Here is a 20,290-nt window from a genome sequence, read left to right on the forward strand (position 1 = left end):
CATTGTTTAGACCAAAGTCGATGGATACTGACACCTCAGTTAGCAATGTCATCTTCTCTTTTTTTTGTATCGATGGTTACAATACATTGTTTTCAATGTTCACGCTCGATGGGATCATCAGGCCATATATGGGCGTCATATCCTTGCTTTCAATAATCACATTTGGTTCATGTTTCCATGAATTTTCTGGAACTAGGATATTGATTTTTTTTTTACAGATATGCCAATGGATTACTCTACATATTTAGTTGTGTCTTTGTGTGTACAGCTGTTCTGGCAGGAGGTTTTTTTTACATCCTGCAAGAAGGTGACCAATGCCTTCTGTTTCTACCTTGCAGAGCATAAGCTGTCCAATTAACGCAGTCCTACCATTTTCTTAAAGCCATTGGTATTCAGGCAAGTTGATTCATCAATGTGTGTGTGCTGTCCCTCATATGGACGCTAAACTGGTTGTTATTGTTGTTGTTGTTTAGTCCCAGACAGTTCTCTTGAACAAGCACGCAGCTTGGAGACAGCTGATTGATCTCCCAGGAGCAACCCAGAGATCCTCCACATCTAGGATGGTGTACCCCCACCTTCATGAAGTTGAGGCCACGACAGAGTTAGACAGAGAGAGAGAGAGAAAGAAAGACAGAGAGAGAGAGACGAGTGAAAGGGCTGGTCCACTGGGACGCTGACCACGCTGCCCTGACAAATCCGGCAAACAGGGAAGAATGGGGAAGATTTGGCCCCCGACTTACGTTATGTGGTACAGTCACCAAATAGAGGCGTCCCCGATAGTTGTTAAATTGGTTGTTCTATCTACCAGCATCAGCATTAGCTGGTGGACGTCAAATATCCCATGATGTCCTTCACGAAGAGTAGGCAAGTATCGCTGGCCTGCTGAACAAATTCCAAATTCCTGCCCTGACTTCCTGTGTCGGAGTTGTGACCCATCCAGGATTGTAACCCCAGCCAAAGAAACTGCTTCACATCACCATCACTCTGTATAGATTATGGTTCATGATGCATAGACTTATTACATTCACTAATGTATTGAAAGTTAGCTCAAACCTTGGCATTTCTCGGACATTTGTGAGTGTCTTGTTCCAATAACTTTTGGAAAGCCCACATCCTATAGACCGTTTATACGTTTTGTCTTGACTCATCTTAAGTTATTTCACTATTTCACAAAAAACATTTTTACTCCATATTTCCGTAACTAATTGGATGCAGAAAGTATGTAAACCACTCCTGTATTCAAAGTCTCCTCCATCTTTTGAGTAGTTGGCCCTACAATGTGTGAAATATTTGCCTTGTACTGTTACAACATGTCTCATTTATAAAGTTTTAACCTGAGCTTTACTGCAAATTAAAAAGTAAGTTTGATTTACCTAAAACTGTGTGTGTTTGTGTTTTTCTGCAGCTGTATATACACCAGAACAACATGTACTTCCAGCATTCAGTGGAGAGTGCTCCTGTGGCCTTGACATCCTCTGGACGAGAGGGTGTCTTACACAATGGTCTGGCAGATTGGCTCTATGAAGGTGAGAATGCTTCAAGTGGAAATAGTGGGTGGAAGTGGTTTGGGAAAATGATTTGGGGGGTTGGGGGGGAGGGAGAGGCTTATCAATTGGTCCAAAATTTTAATGTAGTTTGAAGATTTCAAGATCAAAAATGAATATTTTATATTTCTTATTATTTTGTGTCAGACTTTGATCATGTCAAAGAAATTTTACTTTCACATTTCAGAAAGAATTTTGGCTTCAAGTAATCACCTCTTAAATAAAGAAGCTGTAGCTAAATATAGTTAGGTAGAAGCTTGATTGATTGAACACCTGCTTTTTGGAATAAGAACATCTAGAGAAAACACAAGGTGTGAAGGTTTTGCCAGGAAAGCTTTTGAAGATCTCATCCACCAATCACAGAAACTGGGATGTAAGGGTTTTGTTAAGTGAAATAAATTAATCTCGAGTGTTAAAGTCTTTGCCTTTAACAGACGGTTCTTTACAAATGGCTCCATTGCTACTTTTTCTGATGAATGTGAGTAGCTTCAATACCACGAGTATACACCACTAGTTGTCATGGTGATGATTGCTATGGTAAAGAAGTGTGGAGGAGACAGGAGCAGATATTGTACTGTATCATGTATTTGCAGAAGAGATCCTTCACACGCATGTGACACATTGGTGGTCACCTGATGGGGTCCGTCTTGCCTTTGCTGAGATTGACGACTCACTTGTTCCTCAAATGGAAATCCCTCAGTACACGGGGTCATTATACCCCACCCCACATGTTTATCGCTACCCCAAGGTTTGTTGAATAGTTCGTAATAGTTTGGTGGCGGAGGTTATGTTTTCACTCCTCGGTGTTTGTTTGCTTGTAAGCATGATATCTCAAAAAGTTTTGGACGAGTTATGACAAAACTTGGTGGACGAGTTGGTTTGGTGACAAGAACAAGCCGGTTAGATTTTGGTTCAGGTCCGGATCCAGATCCGACCTATCAGTGGGGTACAAAACGTAAACTGTTCTGACTGGTGGACGCATGTGCTCTACCTAGTGCCATTCTCGTTTCTCCTCTTGTTATTATCACGTACCTTATAAATTGTGAAGCACTGAAATGAGATCTCAGAAGTAGTATGCTCAAGATGGCTTGTCTGGGTTTGATTCCAGACTGTAAACTGTCTTCCTGTTACCAGTGGCATACACACATCAAATATCTGTTTGTCACTTTCACATCCTAAAGGGCAATTCTAATATCAAAATAGTCCAATGTCAGAAACATAAGAGTATTCAATTGTCTTAGGAAAATGCCTTGCAACTCAGGTAAGCCTTAACGTTAGAAAATTATCTAAGCCTCATTTAACTAGTCCCTCAGTTAGTCCCAGAAGAAGTTATAAGTTTTGGGTTTTTAACACGATTTTGATTTACTTTACCACACTGCTTACGGTTGCTCTCTCAGCAATGGTTGGAGGCACTAACTTAAAAATACATAAATATGTAAGAGGAATGGTCAGTGACCATTTCCTTGGTCATATCTCAAGCATTTGACACAGTCTAGTGTCCATCTCTTCATCCTGAGCAGACTACCTGTGCCATATAAGGCACAGGGAAGGGAAGCACACAAGCACAACAACAGCAGAGAACAGGGACTTCGGTAGATCTGTGGAAGGGAGAGGGCTGGGAGGGGTGGGGACGGGTACATGGTATAAAACAAATGGACACTACTAGAACTTTCAGGAAAGAAGTCAGAATTTATAAAAAGTGGATCTGTGGTGAATTAACAGGGGTAGAAAAGATCAAGGTTTTGTATTGGGGAAGATAATAAAAATGGTGGTGAACAGCTGTTTTGAAGACCTGGAGGGAGGAGTGGGATTGAAGAGAGTGAGGGAGTTTGTTCCAGAGGTGGGAGAAAAGAGGAATGAAGGAGTGAAGGTGAGCAGAGAGTCTTGATTTTGGCAGTTTAACCAGAAGAGGGTTCCTGGCAGATCTTGTGCGACCTGTTGGAATATTTGGGGGACAGAGCACAGACAGGGCTGGGGTAGCTAGGCCGGCGAGGATTCGGTAGAACATAGAAAGACCATCAAGCTGCCTGCGGCGAACGAGTTTCTCATGAGACTTGATCAAAAATTCATCATTTCTATCAGATAATCTGAGAAATTAAGGAGGTCTTTCCAAGTGTCGTTTGTATATTCATTTCACCCCATGTTTGCGGTTCGCTGCTACTACATTTTCAACATGTTAACTTTTTACCTTCTATCTTCTTTCACCTTGATATATTGGATCTTACTTTCCTTTGTATTTTGCCTCTCCTCTGTCTGCACTCTTCAACCTTCAACCTGTCCCGCTTTGGATGCCTCCCTTCTGCTTGGAGGTTAGCAAGCTTCACTTCCTTTCACAAAAAGGATACAAAAATATATCCTATCAACACCTCGCCACCACGAGCTTCATTTCGATTTTGATTGAAGTCACGGATTCCATCATTGTTGTTAAACTCGTCTTTTTCTTATACAAACAGCCTGATCTTTGACAATCATTTTGGATTCCATCCCTGTTATTCACCTCTGAACATACTGCTCCTCCTCTCTCAGCAATGGTTGGAGGCACTAAATTAAAAATACATACATATGCAATGGGAATGCTGAAGGACCATTTCCTTGTACATATCTCAGGCATTTGACAAGTCTAGCATCCATCTTTTCTTCCCTAGCAGACTGGCAGTGCCATACAAGGTAGCCTTCGTACCTGGTTTTCTGACGTCTCTTCCATGTGAAGTGGGCACGTTGCTTCATATAGAACCTCCAAGCTGACTCCTCACCCTTTACTCAACCTCGTGGCTCAGAAAGGGCCCTCTCACTGTCCGAAATTTACCAGGCTAATTAATTCCCCACTGGAATGAAAAGAGAATGATGTCAAGTGATCCTGCATGGTTGTTTACGCACTTCACACTCTCAATTCAAAAGCCACATCCTCACCCAGAACAAATGACATTCCAAAGTCTATAATTCCGAGAAATGACTCCAACAACTCTATTCCACAATTAATATTTCTTTCCATGTTAATGAATACATTTTGCCTCCACGAGACAGTTGTTTTGATAGGAAATGTGTTGCCTTTGTTTAGTCTATAATTACATATTTCCATTCAATGTGCGGCTTGTCTGCACAACTGAATTACGATTTCATCCTTTGAAGGAACGACTCAAATAACTCATTATGTGAGCGTTTCATGGGGATTCAGTGTTATAATTTTCTGTTGAGTCCTATCTTCGTCATTGTTCATTATCACTTTGAGATGGAGCTCCGCCATGATTCACCGCTTGGCTAACAATGCCGGACAAGGCACCTTAGCTAAAGGCTGAGAGCATTGTACGCATGTGCTGGGTCTGTCAACTGCTCTGAGCAAATGTTGTGTTTGATGATGTTGGCAGTTCTTTTATATCGAGTGGGAAAGGGAAACGGCTAGAAATCGAACGCGTCTTGCTTCAAAAGGAGGCATCAGAAGAGACCGCCCGCCTATCATCAAGAGAAAGCCACCTTCCTTGAGAGGGTCCACGGTTAACAAGTATACTTATATGGCCATCATCACACATTACATTTTGAATGAATGAAAGATATGCATTCAAAAATGGATGTCGTTTTTTGACGCACATTCTCAGTTTCTACATCATAGCTAGGCCAAAACCATCCCTGTGCTAACTTTGGCCTTCCTCAAATTCATAACATTCTACGCACTACGCAGTGTTAAATTTCGCCTTGCATCAAGTTCTCTTGGTGGCTCAAACTGGATGTGATAATTTGATGCCGAAATTACAAGAGGCTTTCAAGGGAATCGCCACTTAGAGTTCTGCAGTCACCAATTATGTGGGAGAGCTGCTCTTCTGGGGGATTTACGAGGACAAAACCAGAGGTGATGGTGTGAAGCTTTTCTTTAGAAAAGGCAATTTTTATCCTTTCTTTCTCGTAGAAATTATAACCATTCGTCAGGCGTCTTGCACATTTCTTCCAGTGCTCAGCAAAAAAAAGTCACATCGTTAAAAGTGAATTCAGAACATTTTAATAATTCACTCTTCTTCCTCTTCTTTCATATGTAACACAAGGCTGCAGGGGAGTATCATTGGCTGAGGGTGCGGTTGTGCGCCGTTTATACAATGCCCCCTGCTGGTTAGGACAGGGATTTGATATAGGTTAGGACAGGGATTTGGAATTTGTTCTGGGTGCTGGCCCTAGCTCGTATCACTTTGCGAAGGACACCGTGGAATCTTTAATATCCACCAACTAATGCTGGCGGACACTACGCTCGGTTTATTGCTCATCCGAGGGATGGCGCACACATCGATGGATCAAGCCTCTGCCTGTGAAATACTGAGATGACAGTTTATAGTTGTGTCGGGATTCAAACCCAGGCAAGATAGCTTAGTGGTGAGTGTGCATAACTCTAGGCCATCCTTCCAATGTTTCACTCTTCTTGAAGCCCATGAATTATCACTGTTTGTCAGTGCAAAGAAAAAGAAAGGAAAGAAACAAGTCATGCTGCCATTATTTTGTTAAGTATTATGTATTCATGGCAACGTTATATTTTGTGGAGGGGTGGATTTTGCAAGTATCATGCTCTGCATGACGTCTTCTTGTTTTCTTGTTTGTTTTTAGGGCGATATATCAGGCATCCTTTGAGCTAGGAAGCTGAAAATTTGGCACAATAGTGAGCAAGTGCTTTGACAATAACGGTATTTTGTATTTATTGATGAATCAAATAATTGGTTCACAAGTTATCAAACAGAGTGACCACTATATTCGTCATGGGTGTGCGTCTGTCTGTCTGTCTGTCTGTCTGTCTGTCTGCAGCATAACTACCCGATGATATCATCTGATCTTGATGAAACTTGGGTGGGAGGTTGATATCATGATCTAGTTGTGTCCTGCCTAGAGTGGGCGTATTGCGCCCATTGTGGGCGGAGCGACGCCCGAAAAAGATGTGTTTTTAGGGGGTAATCGAGTTCAAGCTACATCTTCTCCGAGGGAGTTGGTGGAATCTGACAGGGGTTTCGGTATTTGGTTCGGCCAATGTCATGTGTCCAGCCCCACGGAGCTCGATTTTTCATTTTCGCCCCAAGGTCACAAGGTCACGAAATTTAGAAAAGTCGATTTTTGATGGTTTTATTACATTGTTCGCTTCCTGATAGGGTGAAATGTCATACATGATCTTATATTATCACATACATCATTAAATACAAGTTTTCCAACAAATTTCAGAATCTTCGACCTTTGACCTTTGAAGATCACAAAGGTCAAGTTTTCAAAGTTGTCGGGAATCGAACCGAATTTTCGGTATTGTGTAGCTAACTAACCTCATAACTGATTACTCCCACCAGGGAGTAATGCATTCACTTGTGTGTGTGTGTGTGTGTGTGTGTGTGTGTGTGTGTGTGTGTGTGTTCGTGTGTTTGTGAACAAGATATCTGGAAAGTTCTGAACGGATTTGGATGAAAGTTGGTGGGATGATTGCCCTTGGGATAAGGAAGAATTGATTCGTTTTTGGTGAAGCTCAGGATATTATTCCCGATCCAGGGAATAAGGATTCCCTGGAATGAAGGATTTTTTTACCATTGGAAGATAGGGCTTATTTTTTAAAAAACATTATCTTCTATATATTCTATATTTAACATTGTGATATGAAAATTGTTTTCATATTTGTTGTAAATGTAGTTTAAACTCGTGGTTATGCGTTAGAGCGGTGTATTTTTTTTAGCAGCGTCGTCTTCAATGTTCTTTTTTTTCTTCTAATAAAGACATATTCTGTCATTTTAAAACCACCAAAGTGTGTATTAGGTTTCCTCGTTTCATAAAATGTATCGTTTGATACGTATAGTGCTTTAAAACTGTTTTTTTTTTGTTTGTTTTTTTTACCTCAGTAGAGATATCAACATTTAGCTCAGCGAATGTCATTCGCGGTGTCAGTATTTGATGAACTTATAAAGACTTAGTTCCAGATTTGTCAATGGCTGAGGCATATTAACAAACGAATAAAACAGATTTGGCAAAATTCCAACTTTTTTTTCAAAGATCACATATTCACCCAGGGTTGTGAAGAGGCTGCAGAAGAAGAAACCTCGCATGGGCTTCCCAGACCAAATAAATAATTCTGGTTCTGGCTCTGCGATTTTCAGGTTTATTACTCCCGCCAGGGGGTAACGCATTCGATCGTGTCCGTCCGTGTGTGTGTGTGTGTTCGTATGTTCGTGTGTTCGTGTGTTTGTGAACAAGATATCTGGAAAAGTTCTGAACGGATTTGGATGAAAGTTGGTGGGATGATTGCCCTTGGGATAAGGAAGAATTGATTAGTTTTCGGTGAAGCTCAGGATATTATTCCGGATCCAGGAATTTTTTGGGGAAATTTTTTATAGGAAAGATTTTTTCTGTTTTAGTGCATTAAAGCTTTTATTCTTATTCTTAAATGATGTTTTTCTCCTCTAATTCCGAGATATATCAAAATAAATTCTCTGACAGTTAGGGCTTACTTTCTTTTTCATTTATTGTTTTGGGGAGAGGGGATGTTAAACAAAACGTATTATTCCAACTAAACCCACGGCGGGAGTATGCGCTCTACTGAGTGGCGTTCTAGTTATACATTATTTTCTATCTCATTTCAAGGTCAGTAACCTTCGTTTTGACATTTCCGGGCCAGCACCAGGCACAATTACGTACAGCTGACTCATAAAGGCCTGCGCACGCAGCGCATTGGGGCCCTTTGTAAATAGGCATGTACACCGCATGTCGGGGGCCGACACCTGGAACGTGGGCCCCCGACCACCCCAGTCCGGGCCTGTTTCGGTTATAGTCCATCCTTTTTCATTGAATACCGCTCGCTCGTGAACCATCGTCATCTCCTGACTTTTTTTTTTTTTTTTGGATACTGAATCGAGGCTCGTGAAAGAGCTAACATTTACTTCACAAACAAATCAACCAGACAAACAAAATATATAAAAAGAGGGAGCGGAAGACAAGATGGGGAGAGAAGGGGAAGCACACAAACACAACATTTGAGAGCAGGGAGATGTGTGGGAGGGAGAGGGCTTGGGGGGAGGTTGCGTGGGAAGGGGGGGGGGGAGGGTGGGAGAAGTATAAAACACAAGGACACCAAGGACTTCCAGGACAGAAGTTGGTATTTCAAAAAAGTGGATTTGGGCTGAAATTAGCGGGGGTAGAAAAGATCAAGGTTGTTGATTCATTACTTAATTGTTATCGATTTATTAAGTAGTTATTTATTTTCTTTATAATCTGGGTAATAACTCAGGCACTTTTTGAGCTAGGAAGCTGATATTTGGACATGACAATGACCAAGTGATTTGGCTGTGAAGGATATTTTTGATTTATTGATTAATCAATTAATTATTTAACTATTAGATTAATTACTTAAATAATTAATTTCCAAACAATTACACATTTGGATGAAACAGAGGTGGCTCAGGTATGCTAATGGCCAATTGATTAATAAATTAATTATTTTATGATTATTATTTATTTATCTTAATTACGTAATTCATCAATCAATTATTGTACACCTCTCCCTCCAAATACCGTCGTCATGTGTTGCATGGCAGCAATCTGCAAAGCCACGCGTTGGAGGATATGTTATTTATTTATTTGGCATGGGGGAGGTGTACTTTGAATATATCTGCACTTGGTTTCTTTTGTTTCCTGTTAGAGGGATGACGATCTCACGATAGCTTGACTGGGGCTTTCCAATCCGCCCCAAATCGGCTTCATTTTTATTGTTATAAATTGGGATTCCCTAGAAGCACCCTCATGCATGATAATTTACAATAATGCTTTGTATACCCTGAGAGTGAATGGAGCAAGTTGTCCTCGTAGAGGAGACTCAAACGAAACCTGCCTTTTGAGGCCAATTTAGACACAATCTGCTCGATACAGGCCAGTTGCATATTGTAGACTTGGCTTTAATGGATTTGGCCACAGAGTGAAACATTATGTAGATATTGATCGCTTATTATGATGTGCTTCCCTGGACATATATGTCGTGTATCTCATATGTAGCATATACGACCTTTTGAACTCACCTGTTTGGGTTAAGTTCCACATTCGACTATGAACTGTCATTTTGGTGCTTCACAGCAGGGTGCTCCACCAATGAACAACCCACTACCTGTATAGTAATTGGTAACCGAGCATCATTTATCATCTTACTCTTCAATGAGTTTTGATTTTATATAAATAAGAACGCTTTGTGTTGGCCGATTGCATTCCCATCTGAATCTCTGGCTCATGAGGTTGGGAACCATGGAGTTGATGACCCCATATATACTGTACCATTTGCATTTGTCCAGCTTATACTAATGTCCACGTAATCAATTTTAGGTACATTGATCTCTTTTCGTGTTTTTGTCCTCTATGAGATTTTAAATAAATGCTTCACCACAAGCCTTAGATGGTTGGATAATTTCCTTGGTTGTATTTTTGGACAAGCAAAATAATAATACGAAATATACTTGGGTTGATGGTAATGTGTCACATGATACTAAACTAAGATTGTATTATGGTCAATACACAGGTGGGCAACTGCAGCTGATATAAAACCCACCTTTAGAGGCCATTTTTCCCCGCTAAGCGGGGGTTGGCCTTTTTCGGGGACCGTGGTTGTTGTTGTTTTTCGGTCCCCTTTTTGAAGCAATGTTTTACGGCCGGATGCCCTTCCTGACGCCAACCCTTTTTGCCGCCTTTAACGACAACCAGGGAATGATATGTCCTCATATAATGTCATCTCATTTTAAAAAAATATTCACCAACATGTCCTTATGCCTTCATTTTTTTGTTTGATGTTTTTATCCTTTCACGAGCCATTTGGGCCCTACGCATTGCAAATAACCATCATTGGATTGTCTCGTAATTTGTTTTCTCACAACTCGTCATCGTGCATTTCGTTATTTCCTGAACCTGAATTGAAAGGTTAAAGCTTTTTGAGAATATGGGTTGTTGACGTTTTCCCTTCCATTTTCTTTCGTATGCATTTTTTGAGAAAACAGTATTTATTCTACAATCTACGAAAGATAAAGAGACTATCATGTATAATCTCACAAAACAGGCCACACACTGGCTTATTTTCACCACGCTATATTTTCACAATATTATTTATTTGCAACACAAAATATTTTTGAATAACGCCTCTTTGGTTGCATTGAGAATGGGGTCATGACATGAAAAAGAGTTTTTACTCTTTCGCTGTGGTAAACTGAAAAAGAGTTTTCATGTCATGACATGAAAAAGAGAAAATAGTTTTCATGAAAGGACGTGGAAATTGAAGAGATAGTATTTATGCCAAACAGGCCAAACCTGAACTTAAAATTTGTCAAAAATTTATTTTACTTTGAATAAGCTGGATTTTTTTTCCATACTCTGTACAAGGGTAAGTTAAAAGAAAGGCTAATTCACATATACTCATAGTCTAGTAGGAAGACTAGGTCCCCCTGCACCCCCCGGAGATATACTTCTAATCAGTGTTTCTAGATTGGAAAAAATGTGTAGAAAATGACTAGCTATGGCCCCAAGCTGAAAAAATGTCCCACATACCATTTTTATGCAAATTACTGCTGCCATTATCAAAAAAACGATTTTTGACATATCTCAGCCAATATTGCAGATAATTGAAAAATGAAGGTGTCTAGACCCATGTTTTGAAGGGCATAGATCATGATAGAACTATTCATAACATGATTACATGTGTCTATGGTATACTAGTATGCATATTAATGCTGTAATTACAAAATAATCAGTTTTACAAATGATAAGGATACGTTAATACTGCAGATAACTTAACATGGTACATAAGGGGTCTAAACCCAGGTATTTTCAAGGTTAAATGTCAACAAGATGCTCCTGAGTCTTGCATAGGGGCGGGACATTGGCAGTAACATTGGTACCACTCAACTTTTCTTCCCACCATTGACTTTGTATTGCGAGAGATTTTCACTTGCTTATTTAAAGGTTTCTCACCCAGCCCACGTAAAATCTACCAACTCCTGCTGTTAACTCCCAAACATATTTTTTTATGTTATCCAATCACAGTGCAGAAATGACAGACTAGAGATCCAAATTAGTGCTGCTATAGCTGCCATTTTACATTTCCATCCATGTAACATGCGCGCTCGCGCGCTCGTATCAATTGGTAATGTCGCGCGCTCGTATCAATTGGTAACGTTGATGTTATTGAATACCTCAGTTGAAAGTTCAGTCTTCCATTCCATCTGTGTGTTGTTCTTGGTATTCATCCTCCAATCTAGCCAGGTAAGATGCTAACTATAATGTTACTCACACTCTTGACTTCAGTTTCTGCATGAAATCATAAACAGGCAGAATAACAGCTGAGCCAGCTAGCACCATGTTAGCTAACGTTAAAGCTAGCCTCATCTATGTACAGTATGTTCCTAATGTCGGTGTAACTTAAACTTTTGTTAATGCCAAACATGAGACATATCTGTTGACTTCTGTATATGAATTGAACCAGAAAGAGGCACGACAGCTGAGCTAGCTACAGTAACTTAGCACAATGTTTCATTGGCCTAGATAGCTAACGTTAGTGTGGAAGAATTTAGATGTTTTAGCTATTAGCACTTTTGATGCCACTAAACATGGTTTAGTCAGCTAAAAAGTACCCTAGTGTAGAACATGACTCAGAACCTCTGTTACCTCACTGAAAACTCAGAGCCTCCTTTCACAGGCACTTTTAACATCATTCGTGATTTCTTATTTGTCATTTAACAGTGATGGTAGACATCGACAGCAAGCATGCCCAAAAGAAAACGGAGTGTAGAACCTGCAGCCCAAAGCTCTCCTCCTACATGCATCCTTCATGTACCATCCATGTCTGATCATGGGGATTTCACGCCCCTCCGTAAAATTAAAGGATCTGCTTCAGAAAAACTGCAACTGCTTCAAAAGATCCGGGATAGACGTCTCAACCAACCGCATGACTCCCCATGTCGTATGCAATCAGTATGTGATCAGATCCCGGCAACTCTTCCTGATGACCTAGAAAGAGTAGGATATCACAGCAAGTGTTATAAGCACTTTGTCCGCCACTTTCATCGTCTGGGAGATGATACAGAACCAGGGCCATCAACCTCATCATGGCATCACTCTCCTCGTAAACCAGGAGGTTCTGCTGAACCCATCTTCCCGCCAGAGTGTATATTTTGTGAGAAAGTTGAGACCAAAGATGCTCATCGCAATACTGAGAGGCCTACAACCTTCCCATCCTTTAAAAACAAAGAAAATGCATGGGACCAGCAACCAGGAAGCCATATGACTTCAAAATGTTCCTTGCAAATGACGACAACAAAAAGCAGATGTGCCAGCTTCTTCTGAAAGTGTGGAGTGGACAAGAGGCAGCTACCAGGCTGGAGAGAACAGAGATGGCTGTGCTGATCGTGGAGGGGAAGGCCCACCAACTTGCCTCAACGAATGGCAAGGTAAAATTGAAAGCCCTTCGTGAATGGCGATTCAATTTGTAATTTTTCCTGAAAAAAAGGTGATTACCTGTGATGTTTGTCTAGATCTGAAACTGGCAGTGACTGGTGATTGAAATGCGGTGCCTTTTTGTGTTTCAGGTCGAGGTACGTGAACTCCCCACGATCTACAGCAACCAGGAAGAGACTGATACCAGGGTGGTTCTGTACCTCCATCATGCTGCTACCATCGGATACAAGAACGCTGTAGTCAGAACACCGGACACAGACATCCTCCTGATCCTGCTCCACCATGCCCACAACATCAAGCTGACGGTGTACCTGGATACAGGGTCAGGGAAGCATCGCCAACTTGTCAACGTCTCTGAGCTGGCAGAATCCCTGGGAGAGGACTACTGTGCCACTCTCCTGGGGTACTATGTGTTCAGCGGAGAAGACTGCACCAGTGCCTTCAAAGGGAAGGGAAAAGTCGGGCCCTTGAAAAAGCTGGAGAAGAATCCCAGGTTTCACAGGGCATTCGGTGAACTGGGTGACAACTGGGATGCCAACCCTGAGGTGGAGAGGCAGTTAGAAAAATTCACCTGTGTGATGTACGGCCAGAGTCGCGAGTCATCAGTGGACATTGTCCGTGCCAAGCTGCTACGAAAAATGGTGGGAGAGGACAAGACCCTCACATCCAAGTCCAAGGTTGATCTGGCTCGCCTTCCTCCATGCCAGTCTGCCCTGAAGCCGCACATCCAGCGTGTGAACCACCGCGTAGCATTGTACAAAAGAGCCGATCAACCTATCATCGAAAAGCCAAAACCTTATGAGGAGCAAGGATGGATAAGGACTGATGAAGGACTGTTGAAACCAATGTGGTCCAGTGGTCCCATCCTACCAACCTCACTGGTGGATCTTCTGAACACAGGAGAGCACGAAGAGGAGGAGGAAGAGGAAGGAGAAGAAGAGTTTGACTCTGACGATTTCGATGAAAATGATGATGACTGACTCAGTGTAGAATCACTAATGCTAATGATGTTTATCTAAAACAAGCAAGAGAAGAGTGGTCACATTGAGTGCTAGGACTATTTTGACAGTTGTAATATTTAGAAAAATAAAACTTTGTGTTAACGTCTGTGTAGACGGACCTTAATATGAGTCTATTATTTCGTAAAACTGTGATTATTTTGTAAATAAAGCACTAATTAGCATACTAGTATACCATAGACACATGTAATCATGTTATGAATAGTTCTATCATGATCTATGCCCTTCAAAACATGGGTCTAGACACCTTCATTTTTCAATTATCTGCAATATTGGCTGAGATATGTCAAAAATCGTTTTTTTGATAATGGCAGCAGTAATTTGCATAAAAATGGTATGTGGGACATTTTTTCAGCTTGGGGCCATAGCTAGTCATTTTCTACACATTTTTTCCAATCTAGAAACACTGATTAGAAGTATATCTCCGGGGGGTGCAGGGGGACCTAGTCTTCCTACTAGACTATCAATATCAAAATAAACTTATCAACTCTTTAGAAGGACACTCATTGAAATCCTCCATGCAAAAATGAAAAATATTTGAACACAGAGGTAAAGTTCAGCTATCTTTACTAAACACATGTCAATAAACAAGAGGTTGCCTCAATCACAAAAAAGCAAAAAGCATGAACATCACAAGGGGTGGTGCAACAAAAGTCACAGCACTGCAACACAAAGGTACGCACCTGAATACAGTCAAAACAAAATGACACAGGAATGGACACAACACTCCTCACAGTCAAGGACAGAATGACAGGAGTCCTCAATATTGTGTGTGTCCTCCCTGAGCTGTGATGCAGGCTGTACACCTCCGACGCATTCTCTGTACCAGGCGTCTGATGCGGTCCTGGGGAAGTCCGTCCCACTCCTCCTGCAAGCCTTGAATGAGCATTTGCCGATTGACAGCCATTTATCTCCTCGATGCAAGACGTCGATCAAGTTCATCCCATAAATGCTCAATGGGATTGAGGTCAGGGAAATAAGGCATCCAAGGCATCACTTCAACACCCTGTTCCTGGAAGAAGTTGGTGGTCAGGCGAGCAGCATAGGGTCAAGCGTTGTCCTGCTGGAAAACTGCGATGTCAGGATGAGCCTGGAGAAATGGCAGCAGATGAGGTCTCAAAACTTCATTGACATAACGCTGACGATTGAGATTGCCATCGATGACGACCAGAGGTGTCCTGAAACGGGTGGAAATGCCAGCCCATACCATCACACTGGGTCCTCCCCATCGATTGATCTGGTGAATACAGCATGATGCATAACTTTTCCCACCTCTGCGCCATACCCGTTGACGCCCATCGGCAGCATGGAGGCAAAATCTGGACTCATCGCTGAACAAGACTGCACTCCACTGTTGCTGTGTCCAGCGGCGATGCTGCAAACACCATCTTAGTCTGTTCCGCCGATGCACCGCGTTCAACACTGGACCTCTGCAAGGACGTCTTGCCACCAGGTCCCGACTTCTCAAGTGCCTCCGCACAGTAGAGACACTGATGCGGTTGTTGTGGCAACCTTTTGTCACTGCAGCTGTTTGCATCGTAGGGCGGAAACGTTCACGAAGATGCTGCAGCACAATCCAGCGGTCTTGGTTTGGGGTGGTTACCCGTGGTCTTGCTCTTCGTGGACCATCATTCACAGTTACAGTTTCACCGTAACGCCGGGCCAGGTTGGAAATTGCAGGCTGTGAGCAACGAAGACGTTGTGCAATTGTTTGCTGGCTTATACCAGCCTCAAGCATCCCAATTGCCCTTAAACGTAGTTCAGATGTCAGGCGTGGCATCTGAATTTTCTTGTTGTTTTCCTTGTCAGAAGCCTCTAGAGTGACTACAGACAGCAGTAAATTAATGTCTAACCATGATAACTGAAGGATTTTATTATGAGGGTCATTATTTAAAGGGAAAGATCCCTATACAGAACCACTCAAGCATGCCATTGTTGATCAACCAGGTGGTTGAAGTGAAGTTCCCGTTACATAATCAGCCATTACAATTGAAGAAACGTGTTTGTCAGGCTGCACATTTCAAAAAATGAAAGTGATAAGTTTATTTTGATGTTCAGTTGATATATATGTGTATATATATATATATATATATATATATATATATACATATATATATATATATATATATATATATATACATATATATATATTAGGGTGGTCCTCAAATGTACACCAAAAAATAAAATTGGACTTTTTTCAGGTGCTTGTTGCTAAAATTGTTCCTTATTGTGAAAAAAATGAAATGTTCCAAAGATGGTTTCTATACGACTTTATTTACTACTGTCACACATGGGTTGAAAATTACAATGTTACAGTATCGACACACAAAATTGTTTTTAATAAACTAACACTCAGATGTAATCCCAAATCAGTAAGAATGTATGACAATCATCATAAACACACAGAGTAAGAGTCCTCCAGACCATTGATTCCTCATAAGTTCTGTGGTAAATTATTTCCTCCTTATCTTCTTTGCGTCGGGGAACTGATGGCGATGCCACTCAACAACTTGCAACAGGTACTGGCGCTGCTGTTCATCCTTTGTCAAGACTTGATTGTAGTCCTGTATTAATGCTACACCACGTTCTGCAAAGTCGTTGACAGTGGCAATACCGCGCAAGACCTGCTGTGATGACTGAAATGATGGGTCATCGGCCCACTCACCAGGGTCCTTTTCTAGGAAGTCAGTATTGACTTTGAATGCAGTAAAAATTCGCAGTGAGGCAGAAGTAACAAAATCTGCAACAGTCTTGGCAGCGATGGCTTCTTTTGCTGTAAGATCCACATGTACCCGTGGTTGAGGATTCTCTTGGCATTCTTCTTTAAGAGCAGCTACTATCATTCGCTTGACATCAAGCTCAACACTATCGTCAAACAGAGCAAGTCCTGCCAGTTCTTCGCTGAGGTACCACAAGTGATTGGAAAGCTTTTTGCTGGTGGCTTCGGCAATCACTGAATCAGGATAGAAAATGAGTGCTTTTAAGGGGGCATTATACCATTGAAGGCAAAAAAAAAACATTTCTTTACAAATATACAAATGCATCAATTAAAATGTTTGTTTCCTAGTATTGTATATATGTACCAAGTTTGAACGTAAATGGACTTGTCATAGAGAAGATATAAGCTCCCCATTACACTGAACACAGTAAAAACAACACTGAATCACAGTAATGCACTTTTTGATAAAATGTCTTGATTGAAAATATGCAAAACTATATATGTACATGTTGCTTGATATATGAACATTACATTGGTATACATTACATAGCATTAGATTATGCATGGTTACCATGGTAACCAGATGCATACAAATGATGAATTACCACTTTACAGCTTATATCTTCTCTATGACAAGTCCATTTACGTTCAAACTTGGTACATATATACAATACTAGGAAACAAACATTTTAATTGATGCATTTGTATATTTGTAAAAAAATGTTTTTTTTTTGCCTTCAATGGTATAATGCCCCCTTAAGAGAGCTAGGTCTCCAGCGGGAGCACCAATGGCAGATGGAGCGCTGAACCAGGCTTTGGTATACACTGCTCCAACAAATGCTGTAAAACGCTTTATGCCAGTGAGTTCCTTTGGGGTCGGTCGAAACTGATCACGGAACAAGTAGATCTTGATTCCATAAATCACACGGGCCATCCATCTTGCCCGATGCATGGCTCCTGGCTGCATGAACCTGAATCCTCTCGGAGGACGCTCACAAAACAGAATAATAGTCAACTCAAGAAGTTCACGGTATTCATCTCGTAGTTGGCCCGATTCCAGTTTCTGGATGCAGAATGAAACGACATCTTCTTTGCAACTTAAAAATACACCTGAAACTACAGAGTCCAGGTCATCAGGCATCATTGGCTTAAACTTGCTTTGGTCAATGGAATTCCAGTTTGACTGGAAACGCTTGAAGATGGCTATCTCAGGTCCTTTTGATGGACCAATAAATGGTTTGAATGCTGCCATTGTTGCCTCTACCACTAGTTCCAGAGTGTGATGCCAGCATGCAAAATGTAATAGTGGTCGTCCAAACTTTTGCTGCAAAATAGTGCACGCACCAAGTGCTGAACCAGTGTTGCTGGCTGTCGTGTCAAAGCTCATACCTGCCACCATGTCTTGCAAATGCCATTCTTCGAGGCATTGCATAACAGCAGCAGCTGCTGCTAGTCCAGTTCCTGCTGGCAGCTTTGGCACACCCAGAAGCTTTCCAGTTCCTTGTGGGTCACTGACAATGACAGGAAGGGGATCAACTTTTTTTAGTCCCATCGTCTGGAAGGAGCTTGCCATCCCAATGAACCACCAGACTTGTGTTTGGAGCATAGGATGCCTGGATGTCACCTGCAATTGTCTTCCATTGGATCCACCTGGATTTCCTGATCGATGTGCGGTTGATGGCCAACTCTGAAGGGTCGTGTCCCAGAGCAGAGGCTGCTGCTGACAAGATGTGAACAGCTGATCGATCGCTAACCTTGGTGCGGTCGAGAGCTGCTGTTAGGTCCGGTGTGACAATGCTACTTGCACGCTTTCGGCTCTGCCTCTTGGAAGCAGATAGAAAAGCAGAGTCGTCATGATCACTGGCTTCAGCACTGCTGTCTGTTGATGATGCTAGCTCAAGAGTCTCCTCTCGGGCTGCTTGCTTCTCTTTTTCATGCTGCTCTCTTTCAGTCAACACCTTGTCGCGTTGATGTGTCCGCTCCTCTTTTCCTGCTAGCACCTTGTCAACACCAACCATAAAGCCCCGTCGACCTGGCTCCCGTTGTGCCTTTAGGAATTCACGGTCCTCTGGTATTTTGATCAGATCAAGGACATCAACATGAGCAATGTCAAATAAGTCACGTAGACCGGTTTGAAACTGCTCTTCTTTCTTTATCTGAGGGACAGATCGCCGGCTCTTTCCTTTAAGGATGGATCTGTATTGTTCTACTTTTCTCTCTAGTTTTGCAATGATATTCCGCTCATCTGCATTGGGGATCCGTGTTTTCTCCCAGATGCATAATGTCTCACGAACAACAGTTGTTGCGACACTGCTTATGTCCAATTTCTCAGCATGATGTAGCTTAACGTATCGCTGCAGAATCTCTTGCCAAGATGGGAGCCGAGTTTCTGGTAGTTTTTCAATATGGCAGCCTATCAGCCACACATGGTTCTTTTTTCTGGTTGCTCTTAGTGAAGTACTTGCACTCGCCATCATAACTGAAACAAACTGAAATAATTTCTGTATAGTGCTGATTAGCAGATTAGCAGGGGCCATGTGACAGTGGTAAAAGTTTTCAAAATGAAATGAAATTTTACCCAATTTGTTCTCTCTACAGGTGTAATAAAAAAATGGAAAAGCACTTTAGAAAAGTTAATGTTTACATTTGAGGACCACCCTAATATATATATATGCTGTATATATATACTGTATATATATACTGTATATATATATCAGTTATTATGCGATTTACATATTATATATACAGTCACGTGAAAAAGTAAGTACACCCCATGTAAAGTTTTGACTTTTTCAACATATTTCAACATACAGCTATTTGATCTTCATTTCAACAATATTGATAGATAAAGGTGATATAATATAACAAATATCATGAAACATTTACATTTTGTAGTCCATTGGATAATTTAAATAAACATAAATGCAAATTTCGCATGTGGAAAAAGTAAGTACACCCCTACATTTATCACTACTTCAAATACATAAAATTAGAATCAGGTGCACCAGCTCAGGTGCAAATGATTAGAACATCGTTGGAGAGGATCTTGGAGGAACCTGTCTTATTTAAACCTTAGACATTTAGTTTGGTTTGCTCTTTGTTATTGAAGTGTGCGGCGTCACCATGCCTAGATCAAAAGAGCTCTCTGAGGCCTTCAGAAAGAAGGTTATAGATGCCTACGAGTCTGGGAAGGGATTTAAAAAGATCTCCAAACAATTTGAAATCAATGATTCGACTGTCCGGAAGATCATCTACAATCCTTTGTTTTCACTGACGTCACAAATTACCCATCTCGCATTGCGCGGCGGCCATTTTGATACCCAAGCTAATCTGTCCGTGTGCGCTGATATTGATTTGTTGCGTTGGTTTATGGTGAATGCGGATCGCAAAAAGTCTGTTTTATAAAGTAATTTTGTTTGTTTTGTCACGTTCATGTGGAGTGTGGTGCCATCTAGTTTATATTACGTATTGTTGCCCAACAAACACAGAACATTCGGTTTAAGTTTGCCGTGGACCAGTGAACTGGTGAACACCTGGGCAGTGGGTCAACCTGCAACCAACTACCTGTAGAACAGACGGAGTAT

At 41.4% G+C, this 20,290-nt stretch overlaps 2 protein-coding genes across 2 annotated transcripts in view; both read left to right on the forward strand.

Annotated features, from left to right (window-relative positions):
• LOC137430752 (inactive dipeptidyl peptidase 10) overlaps window positions 1–20,290 on the forward strand; it is a 789,411-nt gene that overhangs the window by 563,625 nt on the left and 205,496 nt on the right. The window contains exons 9-10 of the mRNA XM_078781820.1: window positions 1,406–1,526; window positions 2,138–2,292. Coding sequence (XP_078637946.1) covers window positions 1,406–1,526; window positions 2,138–2,292 — 276 coding nt within the window. The remainder of the gene's footprint in view (window positions 1–1,405; window positions 1,527–2,137; window positions 2,293–20,290) is intronic.
• LOC144892952 (uncharacterized) lies at window positions 12,255–14,093 on the forward strand. Its single transcript, XM_078781821.1, has 2 exons — window positions 12,255–12,961; window positions 13,100–14,093. Exons 1-2 carry the CDS (start codon window positions 12,770–12,772, stop codon window positions 13,946–13,948), a joined length of 1,041 nt encoding a protein of 346 aa, XP_078637947.1. The 5' UTR covers window positions 12,255–12,769; the 3' UTR covers window positions 13,949–14,093.

Source organism: Myxine glutinosa, chromosome 7, assembly GCF_964187855.1.
Source record: "Myxine glutinosa chromosome 7, kmMyxGlut1.1, whole genome shotgun sequence".
Lineage (NCBI taxonomy): Eukaryota > Metazoa > Chordata > Myxini > Myxiniformes > Myxinidae > Myxine > Myxine glutinosa.

Excerpts from the sequence above, each read along its gene's own strand:
- LOC144892952 (XM_078781821.1), top strand. The coding sequence starts at position 12,770 with ATGGGACCAGCAACCAGGAAGCCATATGACTTCAAAATGTTCCTTGCA. Across the intron at positions 12,962-13,099 it reads TTGCCTCAACGAATGGCAAG|GTCGAGGTACGTGAACTCCC; the intron begins GTAAAATTGAAA and ends TTTGTGTTTCAG.